Source organism: Pelobates fuscus, chromosome 5 (assembly GCF_036172605.1).
Source record: "Pelobates fuscus isolate aPelFus1 chromosome 5, aPelFus1.pri, whole genome shotgun sequence".
NCBI classification, from domain to species: domain Eukaryota; kingdom Metazoa; phylum Chordata; class Amphibia; order Anura; family Pelobatidae; genus Pelobates; species Pelobates fuscus.
Window position 1 is genome coordinate 117,682,156 of NC_086321.1, and position 23,942 is coordinate 117,706,097.

The 23,942-nt window shown below is 43.2% G+C and overlaps 1 protein-coding gene across 1 annotated transcript in view; it reads right to left on the reverse strand.

The window, feature by feature from the left end:
• Window positions 1-23,942, reverse strand: part of SUSD2 (sushi domain containing 2) — a 254,407-nt gene that overhangs the window by 74,877 nt on the left and 155,588 nt on the right. The window contains exons 11-13 of the mRNA XM_063454175.1: window positions 16,784-17,032; window positions 15,506-15,769; window positions 3,609-3,785 (exon numbers count right to left, since the gene is read on the reverse strand). Of these exons, the coding sequence (XP_063310245.1) occupies window positions 3,609-3,785; window positions 15,506-15,769; window positions 16,784-17,032 (690 nt within the window). The remainder of the gene's footprint in view (window positions 1-3,608; window positions 3,786-15,505; window positions 15,770-16,783; window positions 17,033-23,942) is intronic.

Genomic DNA, 23,942 nt, shown 5'->3' on the forward strand with positions numbered 1-23,942 from the left:
GAAACATAGAGTGTGATGGCAGATAAGAACCATTCGGCCCATCTAGATGCCCAATTTTCTAAATACTTTCATTAGTCCCAGCCTTACTTTATAGCTAGGGTAGCCTTATGCCTATCCCACGCATGCTTAAACTCCTTCACTGTGTTAACCTCTACCACTTCAGCTGGAAGGCTATTACATGCATCCACTACCCTCTCAGTAAAGTAATACTTCCTGATATTATTTCTAAACCTTTGTCCCTATAATTTATGACCATGTCCTCTTGTTGCGGTAGTTTTTCTTCTTTTAAATATAGTCTCTTTCTTTAGTGTGTCCATTCCCTTTATGTATATAAATGTTTCTATCATATCCCCCCTGTCTTGTCTTTCCTCCAAGTTATACATGTTAAGTTCCTTTAATCTTTTAGACAAAATAAACTACCAGCCAAAGAAAACTCTGGCAGGAAGTGAAAGGGTTACAGGGGTAGTAAAGGGCATAACCCTAGGTTTATGGAAAAAACAGAAAAAGTGATGAGGAGAGCTAGATATCCAATAATACTGGCTTAAAAAACTGACAACCTTTATTGAAACAGAAAAATAATCACAATAATAATAATATAAATCTCCAACACACTCACGAAAAAAACAACACACACCCTCATACAGAGACTAGAGACTATACACCTGACTGGTAAAGTGTTCAGGCATTTTCCTTGTATAAGCAGATATGTCACAATATATCAAAACAGTGCAGCTCAGTGCAAATATGTCACAATGTATCAAAGCAGTACCGCTCTTATATAATTGAATGAGACAATTGAGCACACTGACAAAAATTGTATACCAAGGAAATCCAGCCTGTTAGTAGTTGAATGCAGTAGTTTTTCTGTTTTTTCCTTTAATCTTTCCTTGTAAGTTTTATCCTGCAATCCATGTAGTAGCCCTTCTCTGAACTCTCTCTAAAGTATCAATATCCTTCTGAAGATATGGTCTCCAGTACTGCGTACAATACTCCAAGTGAGGTCTCACCAGTGTTCTGTACCATGGCATAAGCACTTCCCTCTTTCGACTGCTAATACTATACCCTGTATAATCCATATACAACCAAGCATTCTGCTAGCATTTCCAGCTGCTCTATTACATTGTCTGCCTACCTTTAAGTTATCTGAAATAATTATTTCCCTTTTCTCAGATGTTGAGGTTAGGACTCTATCAAATATTCTGTACTCTGCCCTTGGGTTTTTACGTCCAAGATGCATTATCTTGCACTTATCCACATTAAATGTCAGTTGACACAACTCTGACCATTTTTCTAGTTTACCTTAATCATTTGCCATTTGGCTTATCCCTCCTGGAACATCAGCAAAAAGACATACCTTACCACCAAGACCTTCTGCGATATCACTAATAAAAATATTAAAGAGAATGGGTCCAACTACAGATCCTTGAGGTACCCCACTGGTGACAAGCCCATGCTTCGAATATACTCCATTGACTACAACCCTCTGTTGCCTGTCACTCAGCCTTACCCATTCAACAATATTGGAATCCAAACTTAAAGGGACACTATAGTCACCTGAACAACTTCAGCTTAATGAGGTTGTTCAGGTGAGGACTATAGCTCCCTGCAGCCTTTCTCATGTAAACACTGTATTTTCTTAGAAAATACAGTGTTTATATTGAAAGCTAGGAACACCTCCAGTTGCAGTCACTCATTGTGAACCAGAGGGACTTCTGAGTTGATGGAGGCATAATATGCCTCCATCCACTCAGATCTGCTGTGCACGAGCATCCTGTGATTCAATATCTCCTCCCACTGCATGCAGACACTGAACTTTCCTCATAGAGATTCATTGATTCAATTCATCTCTATGAGGAGATGCTGATTGGCCAGGGCTGTGTTTGAATCATGCTGGCTCTGCCCCTGATCTGCCTCCTTGTCACTCTCAGCCAATCCTATGGGGAAGCACTGTGATTGGATCAGGCTATCACATGTCGGCAGACTGCTTGTTTTCCCTGAGTCTAACAGCATGCAGATTCACAGCTTCTGGCTTGAATACAGTAAGATTTTTACTATATTTATGGAGGCATGAGGGGCCCAGGGGTGCTAGATGGTCGTGTTAACACTATAGGGTCAGGAATACATGTAGTTTCACTGGTGACTATAGTGTCCCTTTAAAGATTGCAGTTGATTGATAAGCCTTCTATGTGCAACGGTGTCAAAAGCCTTACTGAAATCTAGGTAAGCAATGTCTACTGCACCACCCAGCAATGGAGTCTAAGTCAGCAGGAGTAAATTTGGGATGAGTGGTAATGACTGGGTACTAGGATATCACACAAATTATGGCCACGCCTTGCAGTGGTTGAGGCATGTGGGGTCAAGACATGATGCAAGCGCTGATCTTTATACAGGAGCGGCCAGTATCTCTCCAGGATGTTCTTGACCACTTCCCAGCCTTAGTCAAAGGTACGATGCATCTTATTGGGTCTTGTGAGTCAGTTGACTGATTCGTATCTAGTAAAAGGTCCAAACTTATAGGTTGATTTAAGGAATCTATTCGGATCCTGCTTATTCTTGAAGCACTTGGGTAAAGCCTTAGATTTATCCTTGAAATCATTCTCAAAAGATCGGTTCCTTCTTAACCTGAGGTATTAGGCAATCGCAATACTCTTTTTGAGAGAGTGTGAGGAACTCTGCCAATTCACCAGATTATTCATTGTTGTAGTGGGTGGGTGTGTCATGGATACACACCCCATAGGCATTAAATACCTATACCCAATAGAAGTATTAGGGATTTTACATTTTACATCAATATGCCACGCTGGCTAGCTTACAAGGAAGAGGGGATTGGTGTGTAGCCTGTCAGTGTTTGGTCGCTCGCAGCTGAGGTTTCTTCGTATTGTCTTTTCCCGATATTATGTCTATGCATTCTTTTCAGACAAATGTGATTGTCCATAGATCTCATAAAGGGACTCTACTTACAATTGGAAGAAGTTAGGAGTACTTTATGCTTCCTTCCTATTCCTTTATGCTACCCTTTATGAAGTACCTTTTCTTCCACTGTTAGATATCATTGACAGGTCAATTTAGACTGCATTAATTATTACATATCTTCCACTGATACATGTCATCTGGTTACACCATACTGAAACCCTCCCAAGCTTTTATTCTTATCTCTTTGCATTCCTAACCAGCCTGTGACATTAGGACTTCTCATAAACCTAGAATTGGTAGAACACATAGGATGGGATTGAAGCCTGAGAGTGCGCCACCTAGTGTTGATACAATGTATAAAGTATTACAGTGCCAAGTAGGCACTTTATTCCTTTCACATTCACTCTCTTCTGCATAGTGACTATTTGTTCCAAGATAGATTTGCTTTTGCAGGGATTTCTTTACTACCAGAATGGACTACTTTCATTTGTATAAAATTACCCTTTTCTGTTTTGAGTGCTAATTATTACCTTTCTGGCTGTTTATTTCCATGTTAGACTATATGGGTAGATCATAAATGAGGTAATTTAATTTATTTTATAGAGATTTTTTCATAATTTAAATAAGGTCCAGCACAAAAGATCACTTTTATGTTTGGGTAGAGGTGTCAAGGTACAATTCAGACAGGTTTTTACCTAAAATACACTGAGCTGTGTCTCCTGACCAAGAGCCATTTGAAAGACATGTCCTTTGACGAGATCCAATCAGGATGAAGCCATTGTTACAATGAAATATGATAACAGAGCCCTCTAGGTAGGTATTTCCAGTTTTTGTGCCATTTGCTGGGGGAGCCAACCAACCACAGGAGACCACTGAAGGACGAGAGAAGGTTAAAGAGAATCTGTAATAACATACATCACTTTTACAGTCAATCTTCAACAACATATATAATCTTTTGCAATGCTAAGATTGTTAAGCCCTTCACTATCAGGTCTGCAGAGACCACAGGATAGGTACATGCAAAATAAAATCCCCACCACCTCTGGCAGGTATCTTCATGAATGCTTTTATTGGTAAGACGTTAGAAGCCATGTTTCCTATGTGGAAGTTTTATCTTGCTAGCATTCTCGCTATAAAAAAATGGAAAAGCCAGGATTGGAAAAATGTTTTTCAGCTACTTCCTGGCAGGGCCAGACTGGGGATACAAAGCAGCCCTGGAAAAAAAAATCTATGCCAGCCCCATAAGTCATTGCGCCATATATTGTCGCATGTAATATGTAAGGCTATGTCTTGCGACCCCAGATAATAGAGTTATGTTATATATATATATATATATATAGAAAAAATAGGAAAAAAGGTGCACTCACAGGTCTTCATCAAAGTGGTATTTTTATTCTGAGTTGTGGTATACAAATGTGAAAATGAATCAACGTTTCGACCCCATCCCGGGTCTTTTTCAAGATAACATTACCTGTGAAACCATAGTGAATATATAGGTAACTAATTAAGGTGAACTTACTTACCGGTGTGTGAGGGCCACCTCCCGCCCGGCCATCCGAAACCCGGAAGTGCGCTCGTGTAGTCACGTGAATGGGCGTGATGACGCAAGTGCTACGTGTCGTTACTAAGTAACCGGATCAACAAACCCTCCGTGCAGCTATTCCTATACCGAGAGCTGTACGAACTATATTTAGTGCGCACAAATGAACAAGTGAGTTAAGTGCCTGTAGTGGAGAGAATTCATGCATGTAAAAATAAGAAATCCCTCAGGTTATATCTATAACACTAAGAGATTATGATGAACCGGTATGCTACTAAGTGCCTATAGTGGAAGGATCCAAACTTATGATAATAAGTGATCCTTTTGGTTAAAACTATAACACTAGGAGGATATGGTAGAACGATAGACTACCAACTCAGGGTATCCATAATAAAACTAGATAGGTTGGAGCATATAAAACTCGTGTGTCACATGCACATGTGTATGCAGGCAGTGTCCGTGAAACTTCAAAAAAATCCCATCACCATGTTTCCAACACCAACCTAGACAGGATACCCAGATCTACATAGAGTGTGTTCAGTAGATAATACAATACAATACATGTTAGTATGCAGATAACTTAATCACAAACTTCCATAATACTACTCTGTACTATGGTATTCTGCATATATTACCATAAATTTAATATTGCGCTTGTAGTTACTAAAGCAGAATAAGCCCCTCAACTCTGTATGGAGGCCATCCTAATGGGCATATGTCTCTCTTAATACAAAAATATGTGTATATACAAAAATTATATACAAGAATAATATATACAAGGTGAAAAATCGGTGGTGAATCTGTCTAGTCCCTAATAAGGGTTCCACCATGCTAACTACAATCCATCAATCACCAACCAGCGTATATGGACTAGAAGCATCAAGGCTCAAAAAACCTGATACTAATATAAAGGGACATACGAGCTATTATCGACTAATGAGAACAAACTTCTACACCTTCAATACACAAGTATATAATGATGTCACAAAAACATAGAGTAGGTATTGTATTCATTAAGACCTCTGGGTGTGACTGTATCCAGGGTAAATATCCAGTACGCTTCCCTTTGAAGTAATGCTCTAGACCTGTCACCCCCACGAGGTAACGGGGGGACATGATCTATAGCCATGAACTTCAAAGTGGGGAGTCTATGTGAGGCTGCGAGATAATGTTTGGCTACTGGTTTGTCTGTCCTGGAGTCTCTGAATGCTGTCATGATGCCAGACCTATGACCTCGAATGCGGTCCCGTAGGGTGAGGTCTGTTTTCCCTACGTAGGATAATCCGCATGGGCAAGTGATCAAGTAGATGACATGATCCGTCATGCATGTGATGTGATGTGCAATTTTGATTCTTTTCCCACTATGTGGGTGAGCAAATGAATTTCCAGGCATCATGTGACTGCACGTAACGCAGCCACTGCATTTGTAACATCCTGGTTTCTTAGAGATGCTTTTCTTCTGATAGCTTTGTCTGGGGTCATTACGAATAAGGATGTCCCTTAGGTTCTGACTTCTCCTGTAACTGATAGTGGGTTTTGTATGGAAAGCGATGGGTAAAGATTTATCAGAATGAAGAATGTCCCAATGTTTTTCAATGGAATTCCGAATCTGTGTAGTACCAGTATGAAAAGTAAGTGGTAAATAGATCTTTGGTGTATCTGTATTGGATCCACCCTGTGTGTTTATTCTCTCCTGTGACCATTTCTCCATCGCCCGTGCTTTAGCTTTGTTCAATGTTTGAATGCGGTATCCTCTCTCTTGAAACCTGAGGGTCATTTCTTGTAATTGTATGTCTCGCCTCTTCTCATCGCTATTATACCGAAGTACCCGCATAAATTGGGATATGGGTAGTGTGTCTTTAAAGTGCTGGGGATGATAGCTGGTACTCGCCAGGAGGGTGTTTCTGTCTGTACTTTTCCGATGTAGTGTATGTCCGAATTTGTTGCCATCTTTGTATATGGTGATGTCCAAAAATGATATTTCTTTCTCACTATGAACCAAAGTGAGTTTAACTGGTGTTGTGAGGTTGTTAATATGGTTTATCAAATTTTCCAGTTCTTTAGAGGTACCTTTCCACATTATGAGGACATCATCAACAAATCGGTGGTACGCTACAATCTTATCACGATTCGATTCCAAAATGTATCGCTGTTCAAATTGAAACATGTAGGCATTGGCATATGAGGGTGCCATGGCTGCCCCCATCGCTGTCCCCTTCAACTGTAAATAAAATGCTTCTTCAAATTTAAAATAGTTACAGGTTAGTGCAATATTCAGAAGTTCAAGGAGATATTCTATCGGTGGTCCATGATATTTATCAGATGTCACGAGTATATCTCTAAGGGCTTCTATGCCTCCCGTATGGGGTATAATGGTATATAAGCTTTGTACGTCTAGGGTCGCCATTATTATACCATCTGGTTCATCAAACGAAATATCATGCAGTTTATTGAGTAAATCTGAGGTATCCCGAATACATGTAGGTAGTTGTTGGATGCTGTCCTTAATGTAGAAATCTACAAATTTAGCTATAGGTTCTAGCAAACTTCCTCTGGCAGACACAATAGGTCTGCCAGGGGGATTCCTAGTGTCTTTATGAATCTTCGGGATAGTATATAGTACTGGGTATACTGGATGTTCAACGAAAAGATATTTAGATGTAGGTATATCAACATATCCCATTTGAAGTCCTATAGTGATCTGTTCTTTAATTCTCGTTTGAAATTTTGTAGTGGGGTTAAACGTTAATCTTTGATACGTCGTGGTGTCTGCCAATTGACGCTTAATTTCTGTTTGGTATTGTTGATATGTCATAATAACAATGGCTCCCCCTTTGTCAGCAGCCCGAACAATTATCTCAGGGTCTTCTTTGAGTTCTTTGAGCGCTGTCCATTCTTCTTTGGTTAAATTATGTCTGTGGTCCTGTGGTTTCTTTATGATACAGTCATTGTCCTTCTTCAGCACTTGCATAAAACTTTTGATAGAATTATTAGCTGTCTTTGTATCTCCCGTGTATTTCTTTTTAAACGGGGTCTTAGGTGTAAGAATTCGATCTTGTTTAAACTGTTCATTGTTGATTAGCGTGCGTTGTAGTTGGTACATTTCTACTTCCAATTTAAAGGGATCCGGTTTGGACACCGGTACAAATGAAAGTCCTTTAGTCAGTACGGAATAGTGGTCAGTAGTTAATGTTTTATGAGTAAGATTGAACACACTGGTTATCTCTTCCGCACAGGTGGTTTGCCTTTGAAGCTTGTACTTTTGTGTTCCCTTCTGTCCTCTCCGTGGGGCTCTGTTCTTCTTGCGCCTCTGGTGTCCATACGTAGGGTCCCTGGGGACTCTTGCGGTGTTCGGTCTCTTTCTAAAAAATGTTCTCCACTCTCCTGTGGTCTGTCGTCTCTGTTTTCAGCATCTGACGCTGACTCTCCTGAGCTGATGTCTACGGTTTGAAACATAGGTTTTTTGATGCGATATCTGTATCTAGGTTGTTGATCTCTGTTAGTCGACGATGTTCCACTGAGCCATCTATATACCTGATGATATTGGTAATCGTGGTTAACTTTGGCCAATTTTTGTTTTTTGAACCTAATAAGTTCATTTTTATATTTATTGATGTCGTCTTGTAGTTTTAACATATGGGTGGTTACAGCTGAAGATTGCAAAGCTAATACATTAGACATCTCAAAATCTTGTATGGCATGTTTCACCAGTATCAATTCTTTGCCAACTTCCTCGACCACTATCACCATCCAGTCGAGGGAGCATTTGTTAGCGATATTCATCCACTTTTTACAAAAATCGGGATTCTGTCTCCCTATATGGTAGAACGATAGACTACCAACTCAGGGTATCCATAATAAAATATTTTAAAAATTTTGGGACTTATTTACTAAACGGTGCGTTGAGCCACAGCTCATTTTTTCAAGTATTTGTCACTATGGAGGATTTTCTATCTAGAGCAGGAGCTCTAGCAGATATTGCAGAAACATTATCCATCACAGATATACAAGCACAGGCCGTACTATGGCCTGGGTCGGCGAGTGAATTAACTCACACCAATACGGCTAAAGATTTGTACAACGATCTTATAAAGTTAAAAAAACGAGAAATAGACCTCGATTTACACGGGGTCTTCATCTCGGATTATTATCGATCCAAGAGGATACCGAGAGGCTTTAGAATCAGAAATGCACCAACAATAGGGAGACAGAATCCCGATTTTTGTAAAAAGTGGATGAATATCGCTAACAAATGCTCCCTCGACTGGATGGTGATAGTGGTCGAGGAAGTTGGCAAAGAATTGATACTGGTGAAACATGCCATACAAGATTTTGAGATGTCTAATGTATTAGCTTTGCAATCTTCAGCTGTAACCACCCATATGTTAAAACTACAAGACGACATCAATAAATATAAAAATGAACTTATTAGGTTCAAAAAACAAAAATTGGCCAAAGTTAACCACGATTACCAATATCATCAGGTATATAGATGGCTCAGTGGAACATCGTCGACTAACAGAGATCAACAACCTAGATACAGATATCGCATCAAAAAACCTATGTTTCAAACCGTAGACATCAGCTCAGGAGAGTCAGCGTCAGATGCTGAAAACAGAGACGACAGACCACAGGAGAGTGGAGAACATTTTTTAGAAAGAGACCGAACACCGCAAGAGTCCCCAGGGACCCTACGTATGGACACCAGAGGCGCAAGAAGAACAGAGCCCCACGGAGAGGACAGAAGGGAACACAAAAGTACAAGCTTCAAAGGCAAACCACCTGTGCGGAAGAGATAACCAGTGTGTTCAATCTTACTCATAAAACATTAACTACTGACCACTATTCCGTACTGACTAAAGGACTTTCATTTGTACCGGTGTCCAAACCGGATCCCTTTAAATTGGAAGTAGAAATGTACCAACTACAACGCACGCTAATCAACAATGAACAGTTTAAACAAGATCGAATTCTTACACCTAAGACCCCGTTTAAAAAGAAATACACGGGAGATACAAAGACAGCTAATAATTCTATCAAAAGTTTTATGCAAGTGCTGAAGAAGGACAATGACTGTATCATAAAGAAACCACAGGACCACAGACATAATTTAACCAAAGAAGAATGGACAGCGCTCAAAGAACTCAAAGAAGACCCTGAGATAATTGTTCGGGCTGCTGACAAAGGGGGAGCCATTGTTATTATGACATATCAACAATACCAAACAGAAATTAAGCGTCAATTGGCAGACACCACGACGTATCAAAGATTAACGTTTAACCCCACTACAAAATTTCAAACGAGAATTAAAGAACAGATCACTATAGGACTTCAAATGGGATATGTTGATATACCTACATCTAAATATCTTTTCGTTGAACATCCAGTATACCCAGTACTATATACTATCCCGAAGATTCATAAAGACACTAGGAATCCCCCTGGCAGACCTATTGTGTCTGCCAGAGGAAGTTTGCTAGAACCTATAGCTAAATTTGTAGATTTCTACATTAAGGACAGCATCCAACAACTACCTACATGTATTCGGGATACCTCAGATTTACTCAATAAACTGCATGATATTTCGTTTGATGAACCAGATGGTATAATAATGGCGACCCTAGACGTACAAAGCTTATATACCATTATACCCCATACGGGAGGCATAGAAGCCCTTAGAGATATACTCGTGACATCTGATAAATATCATGGACCACCGATAGAATATCTCCTTGAACTTCTGAATATTGCACTAACCTGTAACTATTTTAAATTTGAAGAAGCATTTTATTTACAGTTGAAGGGGACAGCGATGGGGGCAGCCATGGCACCCTCATATGCCAATGCCTACATGTTTCAATTTGAACAGCGATACATTTTGGAATCGAATCGTGATAAGATTGTAGCGTACCACCGATTTGTTGATGATGTCCTCATAATGTGGAAAGGTACCTCTAAAGAACTGGAAAATTTGATAAACCATATTAACAACCTCACAACACCAGTTAAACTCACTTTGGTTCATAGTGAGAAAGAAATATCATTTTTGGACATCACCATATACAAAGATGGCAACAAATTCGGACATACACTACATCGGAAAAGTACAGACAGAAACACCCTCCTGGCGAGTACCAGCTATCATCCCCAGCACTTTAAAGACACACTACCCATATCCCAATTTATGCGGGTACTTCGGTATAATAGCGATGAGAAGAGGCGAGACATACAATTACAAGAAATGACCCTCAGGTTTCAAGAGAGAGGATACCGCATTCAAACATTGAACAAAGCTAAAGCACGGGCGATGGAGAAATGGTCACAGGAGAGAATAAACACACAGGGTGGATCCAATACAGATACACCAAAGATCTATTTACCACTTACTTTTCATACTGGTACTACACAGATTCGGAATTCCATTGAAAAACATTGGGACATTCTTCATTCTGATAAATCTTTACCCATCGCTTTCCATACAAAACCCACTATCAGTTACAGGAGAAGTCAGAACCTAAGGGACATCCTTATTCGTAATGACCCCAGACAAAGCTATCAGAAGAAAAGCATCTCTAAGAAACCAGGATGTTACAAATGCAGTGGCTGCGTTACGTGCAGTCACATGATGCCTGGAAATTCATTTGCTCACCCACATAGTGGGAAAAGAATCAAAATTGCACATCACATCACATGCATGACGGATCATGTCATCTACTTGATCACTTGCCCATGCGGATTATCCTACGTAGGGAAAACAGACCTCACCCTACGGGACCGCATTCGAGGTCATAGGTCTGGCATCATGACAGCATTCAGAGACTCCAGGACAGACAAACCAGTAGCCAAACATTATCTCGCAGCCTCACATAGACTCCCCACTTTGAAGTTCATGGCTATAGATCATGTCCCCCCGTTACCTCGTGGGGGTGACAGGTCTAGAGCATTACTTCAAAGGGAAGCGTACTGGATATTTACCCTGGATACAGTCACACCCAGAGGTCTTAATGAATACAATACCTACTCTATGTTTTTGTGACATCATTATATACTTGTGTATTGAAGGTGTAGAAGTTTGTTCTCATTAGTCGATAATAGCTCGTATGTCCCTTTATATTAGTATCAGGTTTTTTGAGCCTTGATGCTTCTAGTCCATATACGCTGGTTGGTGATTGATGGATTGTAGTTAGCATGGTGGAACCCTTATTAGGGACTAGACAGATTCACCACCGATTTTTCACCTTGTATATATTATTCTTGTATATAATTTTTGTATATACACATATTTTTGTATTAAGAGAGACATATGCCCATTAGGATGGCCTCCATACAGAGTTGAGGGGCTTATTCTGCTTTAGTAACTACAAGCGCAATATTAAATTTATGGTAATATATGCAGAATACCATAGTACAGAGTAGTATTATGGAAGTTTGTGATTAAGTTATCTGCATACTAACATGTATTGTATTGTATTATCTACTGAACACACTCTATGTAGATCTGGGTATCCTGTCTAGGTTGGTGTTGGAAACATGGTGATGGGATTTTTTTGAAGTTTCACGGACACTGCCTGCATACACATGTGCATGTGACACACGAGTTTTATATGCTCCAACCTATCTAGTTTTATTATGGATACCCTGAGTTGGTAGTCTATCGTTCTACCATATCCTCCTAGTGTTATAGTTTTAACCAAAAGGATCACTTATTATCATAAGTTTGGATCCTTCCACTATAGGCACTTAGTAGCATACCGGTTCATCATAATCTCTTAGTGTTATAGATATAACCTGAGGGATTTCTTATTTTTACATGCATGAATTCTCTCCACTACAGGCACTTAACTCACTTGTTCATTTGTGCGCACTAAATATAGTTCGTACAGCTCTCGGTATAGGAATAGCTGCACGGAGGGTTTGTTGATCCGGTTACTTAGTAACGACACGTAGCACTTGCGTCATCACGCCCATTCACGTGACTACACGAGCGCACTTCCGGGTTTCGGATGGCCGGGCGGGAGGTGGCCCTCACACACCGGTAAGTAAGTTCACCTTAATTAGTTACCTATATATTCACTATGGTTTCACAGGTAATGTTATCTTGAAAAAGACCCGGGATGGGGTCGAAACGTTGATTCATTTTCACATTTGTATACCACAACTCAGAATAAAAATACCACTTTGATGAAGACCTGTGAGTGCACCTTTTTTCCTATTTTTTCTACATATTGACGCCAAGGTTGCACCCAGGCAGACTGCAACGGTATATTCATTGAGGGGTGAGTGCCAAGAATATCTTTGTATATATATATATATATAAAGGAAAAGTAGATAGCACTCCACGGACTCGCTTTGTTTAAATATAAAATTTAACTTTTAATGCTCCAAGTTAAAAAATCGACGTTTCAGTCTGACCAATCAGACTTTCATCAGGTCCTGATGAAAGTCTGATTGGTCAGACTGAAACGTCGATTTTTTAACTTGGAGCATTAAAAGTTACATTTTATATTTAAACAAAGCGAGTCCGTGGAGTGCTATCTACTTTTCCTTTATATTTTTGCCAGACAAGCACCCGGCAGTGAATATTTAACCACAGTGAGTGCAACACTACTTGTATTTTTTATATATATATATATATATATATATATATATATATATATATATTGCTTTTTCTAATATAATATATTGGTCCTTTCAGAATAAAACATTTAATTATACAGTAAGCATACTCACATGCAGACACAGACAATCTCACTGACACACACAAGCTCATTGATACACAGCCTCATAAACAAACAATTTCACTAATATACATAAGCTCATTGACATAAAAACCCAAGCTCACTCACTAGCAGGCACACACACACACACGCAAGCAAGCAAGCTCACTAGCAGGCGCACACACACACAGCTTAATGTAGTGTTTCTGGTGTCTATAGCCTGTCCCTGCAGGCTTTTGAATGTAAACACTGACTTTGCAGAGAAAAGGCAGTGTTTACATTGCTTCCTAGTGACACCTCTAGTGACAGACACTCAGACGGTCACTAGAGGCGCTTCCTGTGTCGGTGCGGATTGGCTGAGATCATCAAGCTTGATGATCTCAGTCATAGAGGCAGAGACCAGCACGACGTTGGAAAAAAAAAAAGGTGAGTAAAACATTATTTTTAAAAACACACACAGACACCACAACTGACACACACACACACACACCATGACAGACACACACACACACCATGACAGACACACACACACACACACCATGACAGACACACACACACACACACCATGACAGACACACACACCATGATACAGACACACAGCATGACACAGACAGACACACACACACACAGCATGACACAGACAGACACATCGCATGACACAGACAGACACACACACAGCATGACACAGACAGACCCACACACAGCATGACACAGACAGACACACAGCATGACACAGACAGACACACCGCATGACACAGACAGACACACCGCATTACACAGACAGACACACTGCATGACACAGACAGAGACACCGCATGACACAGACAGAGACACCGCATGACACAGACAGACACACCGCATTACACAGACAGACACACAGCATGACACAGACAGACACACCGCATGACACAGACAGACACACCGCATTACACAGACAGACACACCGCATGACACAGACAGAGACACCGCATGACACAGACAGAGACACCGCATGACACAGACAGAGACACAGCATGACACAGACAGACACACAGCATGACACACACACCGCATGACACAGACACACACACCGCATGACACAGACACACACACAGCATGACACACACACACACACAGCATGACACAGACACACACCATGACAGACACACACCATGATACAGACACACCGTGACAAAGACAGACACACACACACACACACAGACAGACACACAGCATGACACAGGCAGACACACACAGCATGACAGACACACACACACAGCATGACAGACACACACACAGCATGACAGACACACACACACAGCATGACAGACACACACACACAGCATGACAGACACACACACACACACACACACTGACATACATACTTTTTGGTACCTGTGGGTGGGCAGACTGATCGCTGTGCTGGCGGCCGCAGGGGAAGCTCTTCTGGGCCGGCGGCCGCTGGGGGAGCAGGCTGTTCTGGGGGAGCAGGCTGTTCTGTCTCTGCTCCCCCTCCCTCGCGCGCAGCTTAATGAGACCGGAGCCGGAATATGACGTCATATTCCGGCTCCGGTCTCTTTCTAGCCCGCGAGGGAGGGGGAGCAGAGACAGAACAGCCTGCTCCCCCAGAACAGCCTGCTCCCCCAGCGGCCGCGGGCCCAGAAGAGCTTCCCCTGCGGCCGCCAATCAAGTTCTCCCTGCGGCCGCAGGTCACCCCGGCCCCAGGTGCCGACGGCCCACCGGGAAATTTCCCGGTGGGCCAGTCCGTCCCTGCTTCCTGGTCTGGGCAGAGATACTGCAGCAGCTGCATAGCTCACGTATATACAGCAAATTCAGGTACATTATAGGTGAGCATCAGTTTTACTTATTACTCTTCTTTTATTAAATTTTTATGTAACACAATATCTACACAACAAATCTAAATATTTTTTTTTTTTTTAAATGAAGCGTTCCTTTAAAATCCTGCAGCACTGTTGAAAGTCACGCACAGGTTAACATGTACACATCAACTGAGACAAAACAGTGTAATCGCTGCAACTCTCTGTGTGTTAAAACATCGCAAATTGAAAATTATTACATTGTGCTTTTAAACATTGGGTTGCCTTGTATTCTTCCACTTATGTACAGCTTTCTGCTTGGTAGAACTGCAAAGAAAAATCTCCCCTTCTTTCTACTTCCAAACAAGGCCATTTCTGTATTTGTATCCCAAATAGAGGCAAAACACTCCATTTCTATAAAATAGATTTGGACCACCTTTGTATGTGTTCATGGGTACAACAGAGGCACAGTTTATAACTCCATTATTATTTTACCAAAACCATGAGCCACTTATTTCACTTTTCGAACCCCATTGTACCTGGTTGAAGGCTTTCGATCAAGCTGATGTGGCTAAGATGCGAAATTTTGGTTTCGTTGCCAACCTCGAGACTGTCTGTGACGAGGTAATCAAACCTGCAAAATGGATCCAGTCCACAGAGCTTGTGCATCTCTTCTAGACGAGGATCATCGGGATCTTCAACAGTAAATATTGGCAGGAAAAATGGGTCATGCTTGACTTGGTAATCGTTGATGAGCTCCTGAGAGTCATAGGTGAAAAGTGAACTCTCATTTGTTACAGCCCCTAAACAAATATCAATAAAAACCTGATTATAGAGTAAAAACCTAGATATTTACTGCATTTAATGCACTATTTCCTTCAATTATAAAATAAAAGAACTGCAAAACAGTGTAAATATGGCACTTTAATAGTATATATTAATTGTGAAGACTTACACTTGTAAATGGCTAACAGACACTTTTAGAATATAGGACAACTGCATTATATGTATATATCCCACTCCAATGCTACATATCTCTGTATTACTGTTGTATTTATATATTAATGGAAATAAACCGGTTTATTACAGTGGAATGTAATACATAAATGTAAAAACTGTTTTGAGATTTAACGAAGGCAAGCTACAAGCTTTTGCACGTTCTCAGAGTTCTCATTATGTTTGTTTTTGTTGCAATACCTTAATGTGAAGATTGCAACACAAGAATGTAAGTGCTTAGTAGATATGCCCCCAATGAACACATTTGTTGTAGTACCAGTGTAAAGCTGTTCATTGGGGGTACTTCCACTAAGCACTTACATTCTTGTTTTACGATTTTTACATTTTAAAACTTTGGGGGCAGGGATTCATGTATTGCAGATTACAATTTGTTAAAGTATTGATCATTTTTATTATCATGAGTTTTTCACCCTGTGTTTTCTTAAAATATTTATATTTAACGTTCATAGTGACAGTGAGATTTCCCCACACTTGGGATTGGTTTCACCGTGTCTGGTAACCAGCCCAATGGCTATTGGTTGGCTAACAGCTATTGTAACATCACATATCCCCTCTCTCCTTATCTTTGACTGACCATGACAATTATCGCATGCTAGATGACCATGACAATTATCGCATGCTAGATCCTTTACATTCCATAAAAAATAGCTTCTTCACCAACCCAATGACAAGTTTATTGGCACGGTTGATAAAATATATGCCTGGTCATCCAACTAAGAAACAACATGCATATCAAATAATAAATATCAATGGAAAACAAAATGATTTTGTTCTCCACCCCTGCAAATACAGCCACTCACATTCTGCGCCAAACTGGAATAACTCCTCATGTGTGGCATCTGGTGACAATATAGTTCCATTAGGGAAAGTGAAGTCATCTGTGGGATCATTGTTCATCACCCCTAGAAGTCCATCTGTTTGGTTCAAGAACACCTCCGGAAGTAAGACTGAGATCAACAGGGAGCCACCTCTTCTCCTTACCTCCAACCCAGCTCCCGAAGGGAACATTACAGTTACATTTTGGTTTGTAGCTGAATATACAAACACTCCTAAAATGTAGACAAGAAAGCAATCATTAACATTATCCTTAAATTTAATAAAATATACAAATATACATATTGCAATACTGCACATATTGCAAATAGTACACACATTGCAAAAAAATAAATAAATAGAATTCCCACTTAAGATGAGATCCAAACAATGAAGATTCATGAAGACATGGATTCAAGATAACTAAGGGTTCCATTTGAATGCCTCAATTGAGATGTTCTATTTTAACTAACTTTGTAAAGATAATAAATAAATACCAGGCAGTGGCATACTAAGTGAGGGGCAGTCTGCCCAGGGTGCCACTGATTAGGATGTTGGCAATTTACGGCATACTGGGGCACGGGTTGGGGGCTGCACGGCAGAATCGAGGGTGACCGACAGGAAGGGAAGCGCACTCCTTCTCGCGCTCATATAATGTAGCGTGGCAGACCTGCAGACTGCAGTAGAGGAGCTTCTGGAAGGGTGAATGGATACATGGAGGGGCACAAAGTGACACACAGAGTGGCTGAGGGGCACAAAGAGACACACAAAAGGGCTTGGCAGAGGGGCTTAAGTGGGAGAAAGAGACATACTGAAGGGCTGGAGGAACGACGAGGCACACAGAAGGGTTGGGAAAGGGCAAAAAGAGACACACAAAGGGGTTAGGGGGCAAAGAGACACACAGAAGGGCTGGGTGGACAAACAGAGACACACCATGGCTGGGTGGGGGGCAGAGACACACAGAAGGGAATAGGAAAAAGAGACACACAAAAGGGGTTTGGGGAGAAACAGACGCACAAGGGGGCTGGGGGAAGTTAGAGGCCTGCCACACCAGTCTGACAGCCACAGCTGCCAGTCATAGCCGGCCTGCCTACCAACCACAGCAGTCTGCCAGCAAACAGTAATTAAGGTGAGAAGAGCAAACTTGGACTGGGTATGAGAGACCTAGTTATAGAAACATAAAAACATAGACTGTGATAAGAACTATTTGGTCCATCTAGTCTGCCCAATTTTCTAAATACTTTCATTAATCCATGGCCTTATCTTATAGTTAGGATAGCCTTATGCCTATCTCACGAATGCTTAAATGCCTTCACTGTGTTAACCTCTACCACTTCATCTGGAAGGCTATTACATGCATCCACTACCCTCTCAGTAAAGTAATACTTTCTAATATTATTTTTAGACCTTTGTCCCTCTAATTTAAGACTATGTCCTCTTGTTGTGGTAGTTTTTCTTCTTTTAAATATAGACTCTCTTCTTTTTGTTGATTCCCTTTATGTATTTAAATGTTTCTATCATATCCCCCCGTATCGTCTTTCCTCCAAGCTATACATGTTAAGTTCCTTTAACCTTTCCTTGTAAGTTTTATCCTGTAATCCATGAACCAGTTTAGTAGCCCTTCTTTGAATGCTGAAGTCCCAACCCCCCTTTTATACACCCCATAATATAACCCCTTTTATACACCCCCTTTTATATACCCCATAATCAGACCACCTCTTTGCTTGTTAACCCTATAGACCACTCTTGACACCTCTATTATTCGTTAACACCTCGTTAAACTCAAGTGTTCTGCTAGGTGACACACATTTGCATGAGCAAACACGTGGGAAATGAGTTGGCCACCTTCTTGTCGCACGAAAGCAGGCAGCAGTGTTTGGCTGTCGAGTGCATGGAACTAAAATCGGACAGACTATCTCGCGAACACTGCTGAAATTGTACCATCGCCTGCTTCTTTTCCAAGTGTCCCAGGAGAGGCTCTTCGAGCAAATTGTTCACATGAGTACAAAGAACATTCGCTCCCTGGAACCAGAAATGAACACTTATTTATACGAATACACGAACTCCCGAACAGAGACCGTCCACAGCCTATTTAACTCTGCAATTCTTTTGGGCTACGACCTCATGGCTGGTCGGTCAAAACTTTACCCAGAGGGTGATTCCTTTCCACCGAACGGATCCAAGCGCTATCTGGACAACTTGGGTGCTTGGAATCCGGGATATCCAGGAATATAAGACTTGTGGGGGTTACTGGTAAAACTGAATGTGTTTTGGGGTGTTTTATGTGTGGGTCCCTGCAACTAGGAGATAATTGAGTTACCGGTCAATTATCTCCCAGACACAGGGACGCTGGGGAGGAGTTTGTGTTGAACTGTATGGAGACCCCTTGCCATGAACCATGTCCCTTTAAACCAGTTCACTCCCAGCATTAAGACTCAGCTAATGTCTGTGGGATAAAGCTATAATCACACAGCTCTGCTATAATCACTCAGCAGCTATAATCGCTGAAGTCGGCGCAGTAGAGATCCAGAGAAGAGGAAAAGGACATCCTTGGCGATGAAACCCGTGTCCCTCTCCAGGTGGCCACCTCAATTACTATATTGTGAATGGGGCCAGAGTGTTCGAGAGACCCCTCTCCAGGGCCCATTAGACTCAGTGGTGTACTAAGGGGGAGGCAGGGGTGGTCGGCCCCAGGTGCCATTCAGTAGGGGGATGCCAGGGGCGCATTTAGACAGGGGTGGCATTTTGCCAACCCTGTGGCTGGTGTCAGGGACCCGGGTCGCCTATTTGCGGGGCCAATGAGTCTCCATGTGGAACGTATATTAGAAGCAGCTCCTCTCCTCTTGCGACCTGCAAGAGCATTGCTGCGGGTTGCTATGGCAATGCTCTGTGCTGCATGCAATGCATGCCGGAGCGTTGCATGGCAACCTGCAGCAATTCTCTCGCGAGTCGCGAGAGGAGAGGAGCTGCTGCTGATCTACGTCCCACATGGAGACTCATGGGCCCCTCATCAGAATCCAAGCTGCTGTGCCACTGGACTACCAGGGAAATGTAATGTCCTGACCCTCAGGTAAGAGACAGGATGGGTGGTATAAGCCACATTAATCCCTCACATCCCACACTCCCCTGTCACTTTCCTACAACCTGCCCCCTCCCTACACCCGCCCCCCCCACACTGTCACCCACAAACCCTGCCCCCACACTGTCACCTACCTACATCCTGCCCCCCCACAATGTCACCCCCAAACCCTGCCCCCCATATTGTCACCTACTTACACCGTGCCTTCCCACACACTGCTTCTCCATACTGTCACCCCCACACGCTGCTCCCCACACTGTCAGCTTTCTACACATCGCCGCCCCATACTGTCATCTTCCTACACACTGTCCCCCTATACTGTCACCTTCCTACATACCATACACACACACACACACACACACACTTTAACTTCCACTATACACATTATACGCACTGTGTACCTTTCTTTGTATCTGTATGTGTGTCTGTGCATCTGTATGTGTGTCTGTATATGTGTGTCTGTGTATCTGTATGTGTGTATATCTTTTTTTTTTAATTCTTTCTTTTTGACAATGCAGTAGGAGGTAGACAAGTTTCAAAAGGCATGTATATATATATTACAAGGCATACATTCAAATAAAGTAGAAGGTTATTCATACTGCACTGTTTTTTGTTTTTTTTAAAAAGTCAATAAAAACATAGAATAGGTCAAACGTGAGAGGGTCTCAGCCAGCATGACAGCATTTGGGGGTCATAATCTTGTACAGTGAGTGAGTGGGTCCGAGAGTGGGAGCGAGACTCCCTATGTGTCAGCTAGGCGTGAGAAAAGGTAAGTGTGCCAGTGAGTTTAAGGCTGTCTATGTGAACAGCTTAGGTGAATAAAAAAGTGGTGTCGGAGCGGGGTTCGTCTAGTATTGTCCCCAGGGTGCACATGTGTTGTCGCTGATGTGGGTCGTGTAGTTCCCTGTCAGGGGTAACCTCCCTCCTGGTATCAGTAAGAAGTCACGTTCTGTGCTGCACTATGTCGTCTAGGGCAGGATGGGGGGGGAGGTTGCTTCTTATACGGTGTGCCCATGCTTAGAAGCGCAAAGGATGTGAGTGTTAACGGGAGCTAACTCGTTGCAGGTAATGGTCATGGCGGTCTGAGCATGTTGGCCGTTAGAGAAACTAAAGTAAGACATAAAAAACTGTGAACCAAAATAAAATGAGAAATCGACTTGGTAAACTTATTCAGCTAAGGAACAGAGTACGTTCAAATGAGCCTGGTAGGTCAGGTGTCTGAGCGTCCATCGGTGGTGGGGTTGGAAGGAACCCGATTGTCCTTTATGCAAAAGGAAGGGCAGCCAAACGGGCTATCATCCTCAGGTCAGTCTCTCTGGCCCTGGGCGTTTTGTCGTGCGGGGTATGAATTCCTCGATGGCAGAGGGGTCCAAGTGAGTCATTCCCGTACCGGCCACACTCTGCAGTCCTGTGATTCCAAGCTTACGAATGAGTGCTTCTAGTTCTGCATAGCTCCGCATCTTGTAGGCAGTGTTCATGTAGGTGAACATCAGTTGCTTAGGCGTTCCCCAGCGGTATGAAACGTTCTTTGATTGAAGAAGCTGCAGTAGCGGTCTCAGTGACCTGCGCCATGCAATGGTGTTCCGGGTGAGGTCTGGGAACATCGTTAGAGATGAGCCCTCAAAGTGTAATGGGGTCTTTCCCCTTGTAGCTTTGAGCAGGAGGGCCTTATCCGACATTGATTGAAATCGGATGATGAGGTCTGCGGATGCGGTCGTGGGCGCTGTGGGTGGTGTCGGCAGACGGAATAAGCCGTCCAATCTCACCGCTTTAGCCTGCTTGGGTGGCAGCAGTGTGCTGAGCAGCCTGCGGATATAATGTGGTAAGTCCGTCAGGTCGATCGTGTCTGGAATGCCGCGGAGTTTGACGTTGTATCGCCTTTTTTGGTCTTCTATGGCATCCACTCTATCCGTGGTAGTCAGTTGTAGTTTTATAATTTCAGCGATTTGGCTCTCTACCACGGTGAGTCAGGAGTCCTGTGTGCTCGTTGTGGCCTCCAGGAGTGTGATCCGTGAGGTGGCATTTTCAACCGCCGTTTTGAAGTACGCCATGTCCGCTGCGATGTTCGTTCGCAGCTCGGCGAGCATGTCCTTTAGCTGGGCGGCAGTTACCGGCTCGGCCGGGGCTTGCTGAGGGATCATGGGTCTCTTGGGCGCATCATGGGGTAGCTCCTCTCCCGTATCGAACGGGTTGTCTCCCAATGAGTAAGAGGTCTCGTCTCCCTCCAGCGCCATCTTGTCCCATGCGGCCCTCTGGGCACCCCGCAGGAGTTAGACGATGTCTCGGCTTGTCGGGGTCCGATCACCTTTAGGTTTTTTATTTTTCCAACCCATACTTCTTCCTGCACCTCTGATGAAGGGTTTTGTCACTAAAAGTCGCCTTTTTCACCGAATTTAGGTGTTGAGGCTGACTTTGCTTGGAGCTCGGGGAAAACGTGTCCGCTCTGTTCCTCAGCTGGCTCCGCCCCCCTGTATGTGTGTATATCTGTGTGTATGTGTGCGTGTCTGTATCTGTGTGTAACTGTGTCTGTATGTGTGTCAGTGTGTGTAGCTGTGTGTGTGTGTGAGTATCTGTCGGTCAGTGTGCATCTGTGCGTATGTGTCACGGTAATATACCCCAACACGCAGGAATAGTTCACAGTCAAGAGACAAGAAACAGAGTTCGTCTTACCGGACCTTAGAATGGCCGGACTAGGACGAGAGAAAGACAGAGTCAGAACAAGCCGAGGTCAAGGGAACTGAGAGACAGCGTAACGTAGAACAAGCCGAGGACTGGTACACAGAGGACAAAACAGCGGATAAGCAAGCAAGGATAAGGAGAGAGCGGAGTCAGGAACAAAGCCAAGGTCAAGCACCAAAAAAACAACTGAACGATACAAGCACTAAAGGGAACTGGACAGAAACCACGATAGGGCAAAGAGCAAGGGAAACAGGTGAGTATAAATACCCTTAAGGTTCACTTTGATTGGCCCCTGTCATATCCACGCCCCCAAAACGTGAGTGTATGGGGAATGTGGCCTGACAGGGGCCAATGGGAGACTGATTCTAATTTAGTCTCCCACTGTCCCTTTAAGAGCGCGCCCGAGACGCGCGGCGCGCTCTTAGTGTCGGGCGGGACATGTGACCGCTTCTCGCGGTCACTGCCCACCTGACTGATCCCATCGTTGGCTGAGCCGCGCGCGGCTCGTGCAGGAGCAGGACCGCGCGCGGCGAGAAGGGAGGACCCCGGCCGGCCCCTGGAGAGGGTAAGTACCGCTACAGTACCCCCCCCTGAAGACACGCCCACCGGGCGGGGAGGAGCAGGCCTGGCAGGAAAACGAGCGTGGAAAGAACGCACAAGGCGAGGAGCGTGAACAGCGTCAGCGGAAATCCAACTGCGTTCCTCAGGCCCATAGCCCTTCCAATGTACCAGATATTGGAGGCGACCCCGAAGCAAGCGAGAGTCAATTACAGCCGCCACTTCAAACTCCTCATGGCCCTCCACCGAAACCGGAGGAGGAGGGGGGACATGCCGAGTAAAACGGTTGCACAGGAGGGGTTTTAACAAGGAGGTATAAAACACGTTAGGAATGCGTAAATTTTTTGGAAGATCCAATGCATACGAGACAGGATTAACCACATGCAAGATACGAAAAGGACCAATAAAACGAGGGGCCAACTTCATAGAAGGCACACGAAGACGAATATTGCGAGTAGAAAGCCAAACCCTGTCTCCCACAGCATAGGATGGAGCCGCCCTGCGATGCTTGTCAGCGTGAACCTTCTGGCGAGCAGCTGAGGCCACCAAAGAACACTGAACCTGCTCCCAAGTATTACGTAGACTAGCCAAATGTTCGTCCAGAGCTGGCATGCCCTGTAAGGAGAATGCAGCTGGAAGAACCACGGGATGCCGGCCATAAACAACGTAAAAAGGGCTGTTACCGGAGGATTCATGAGCAGCATTATTACGAGCAAACTCAGCCCAAGGAAGCAGGTCAGCCCAATTGTTCTGATGGTGGGACACGAAACAGCGAAGATACTGCTCCAGAGATTGGTTGGCACGTTCAGCAGCTCCATTAGACTGGGGGT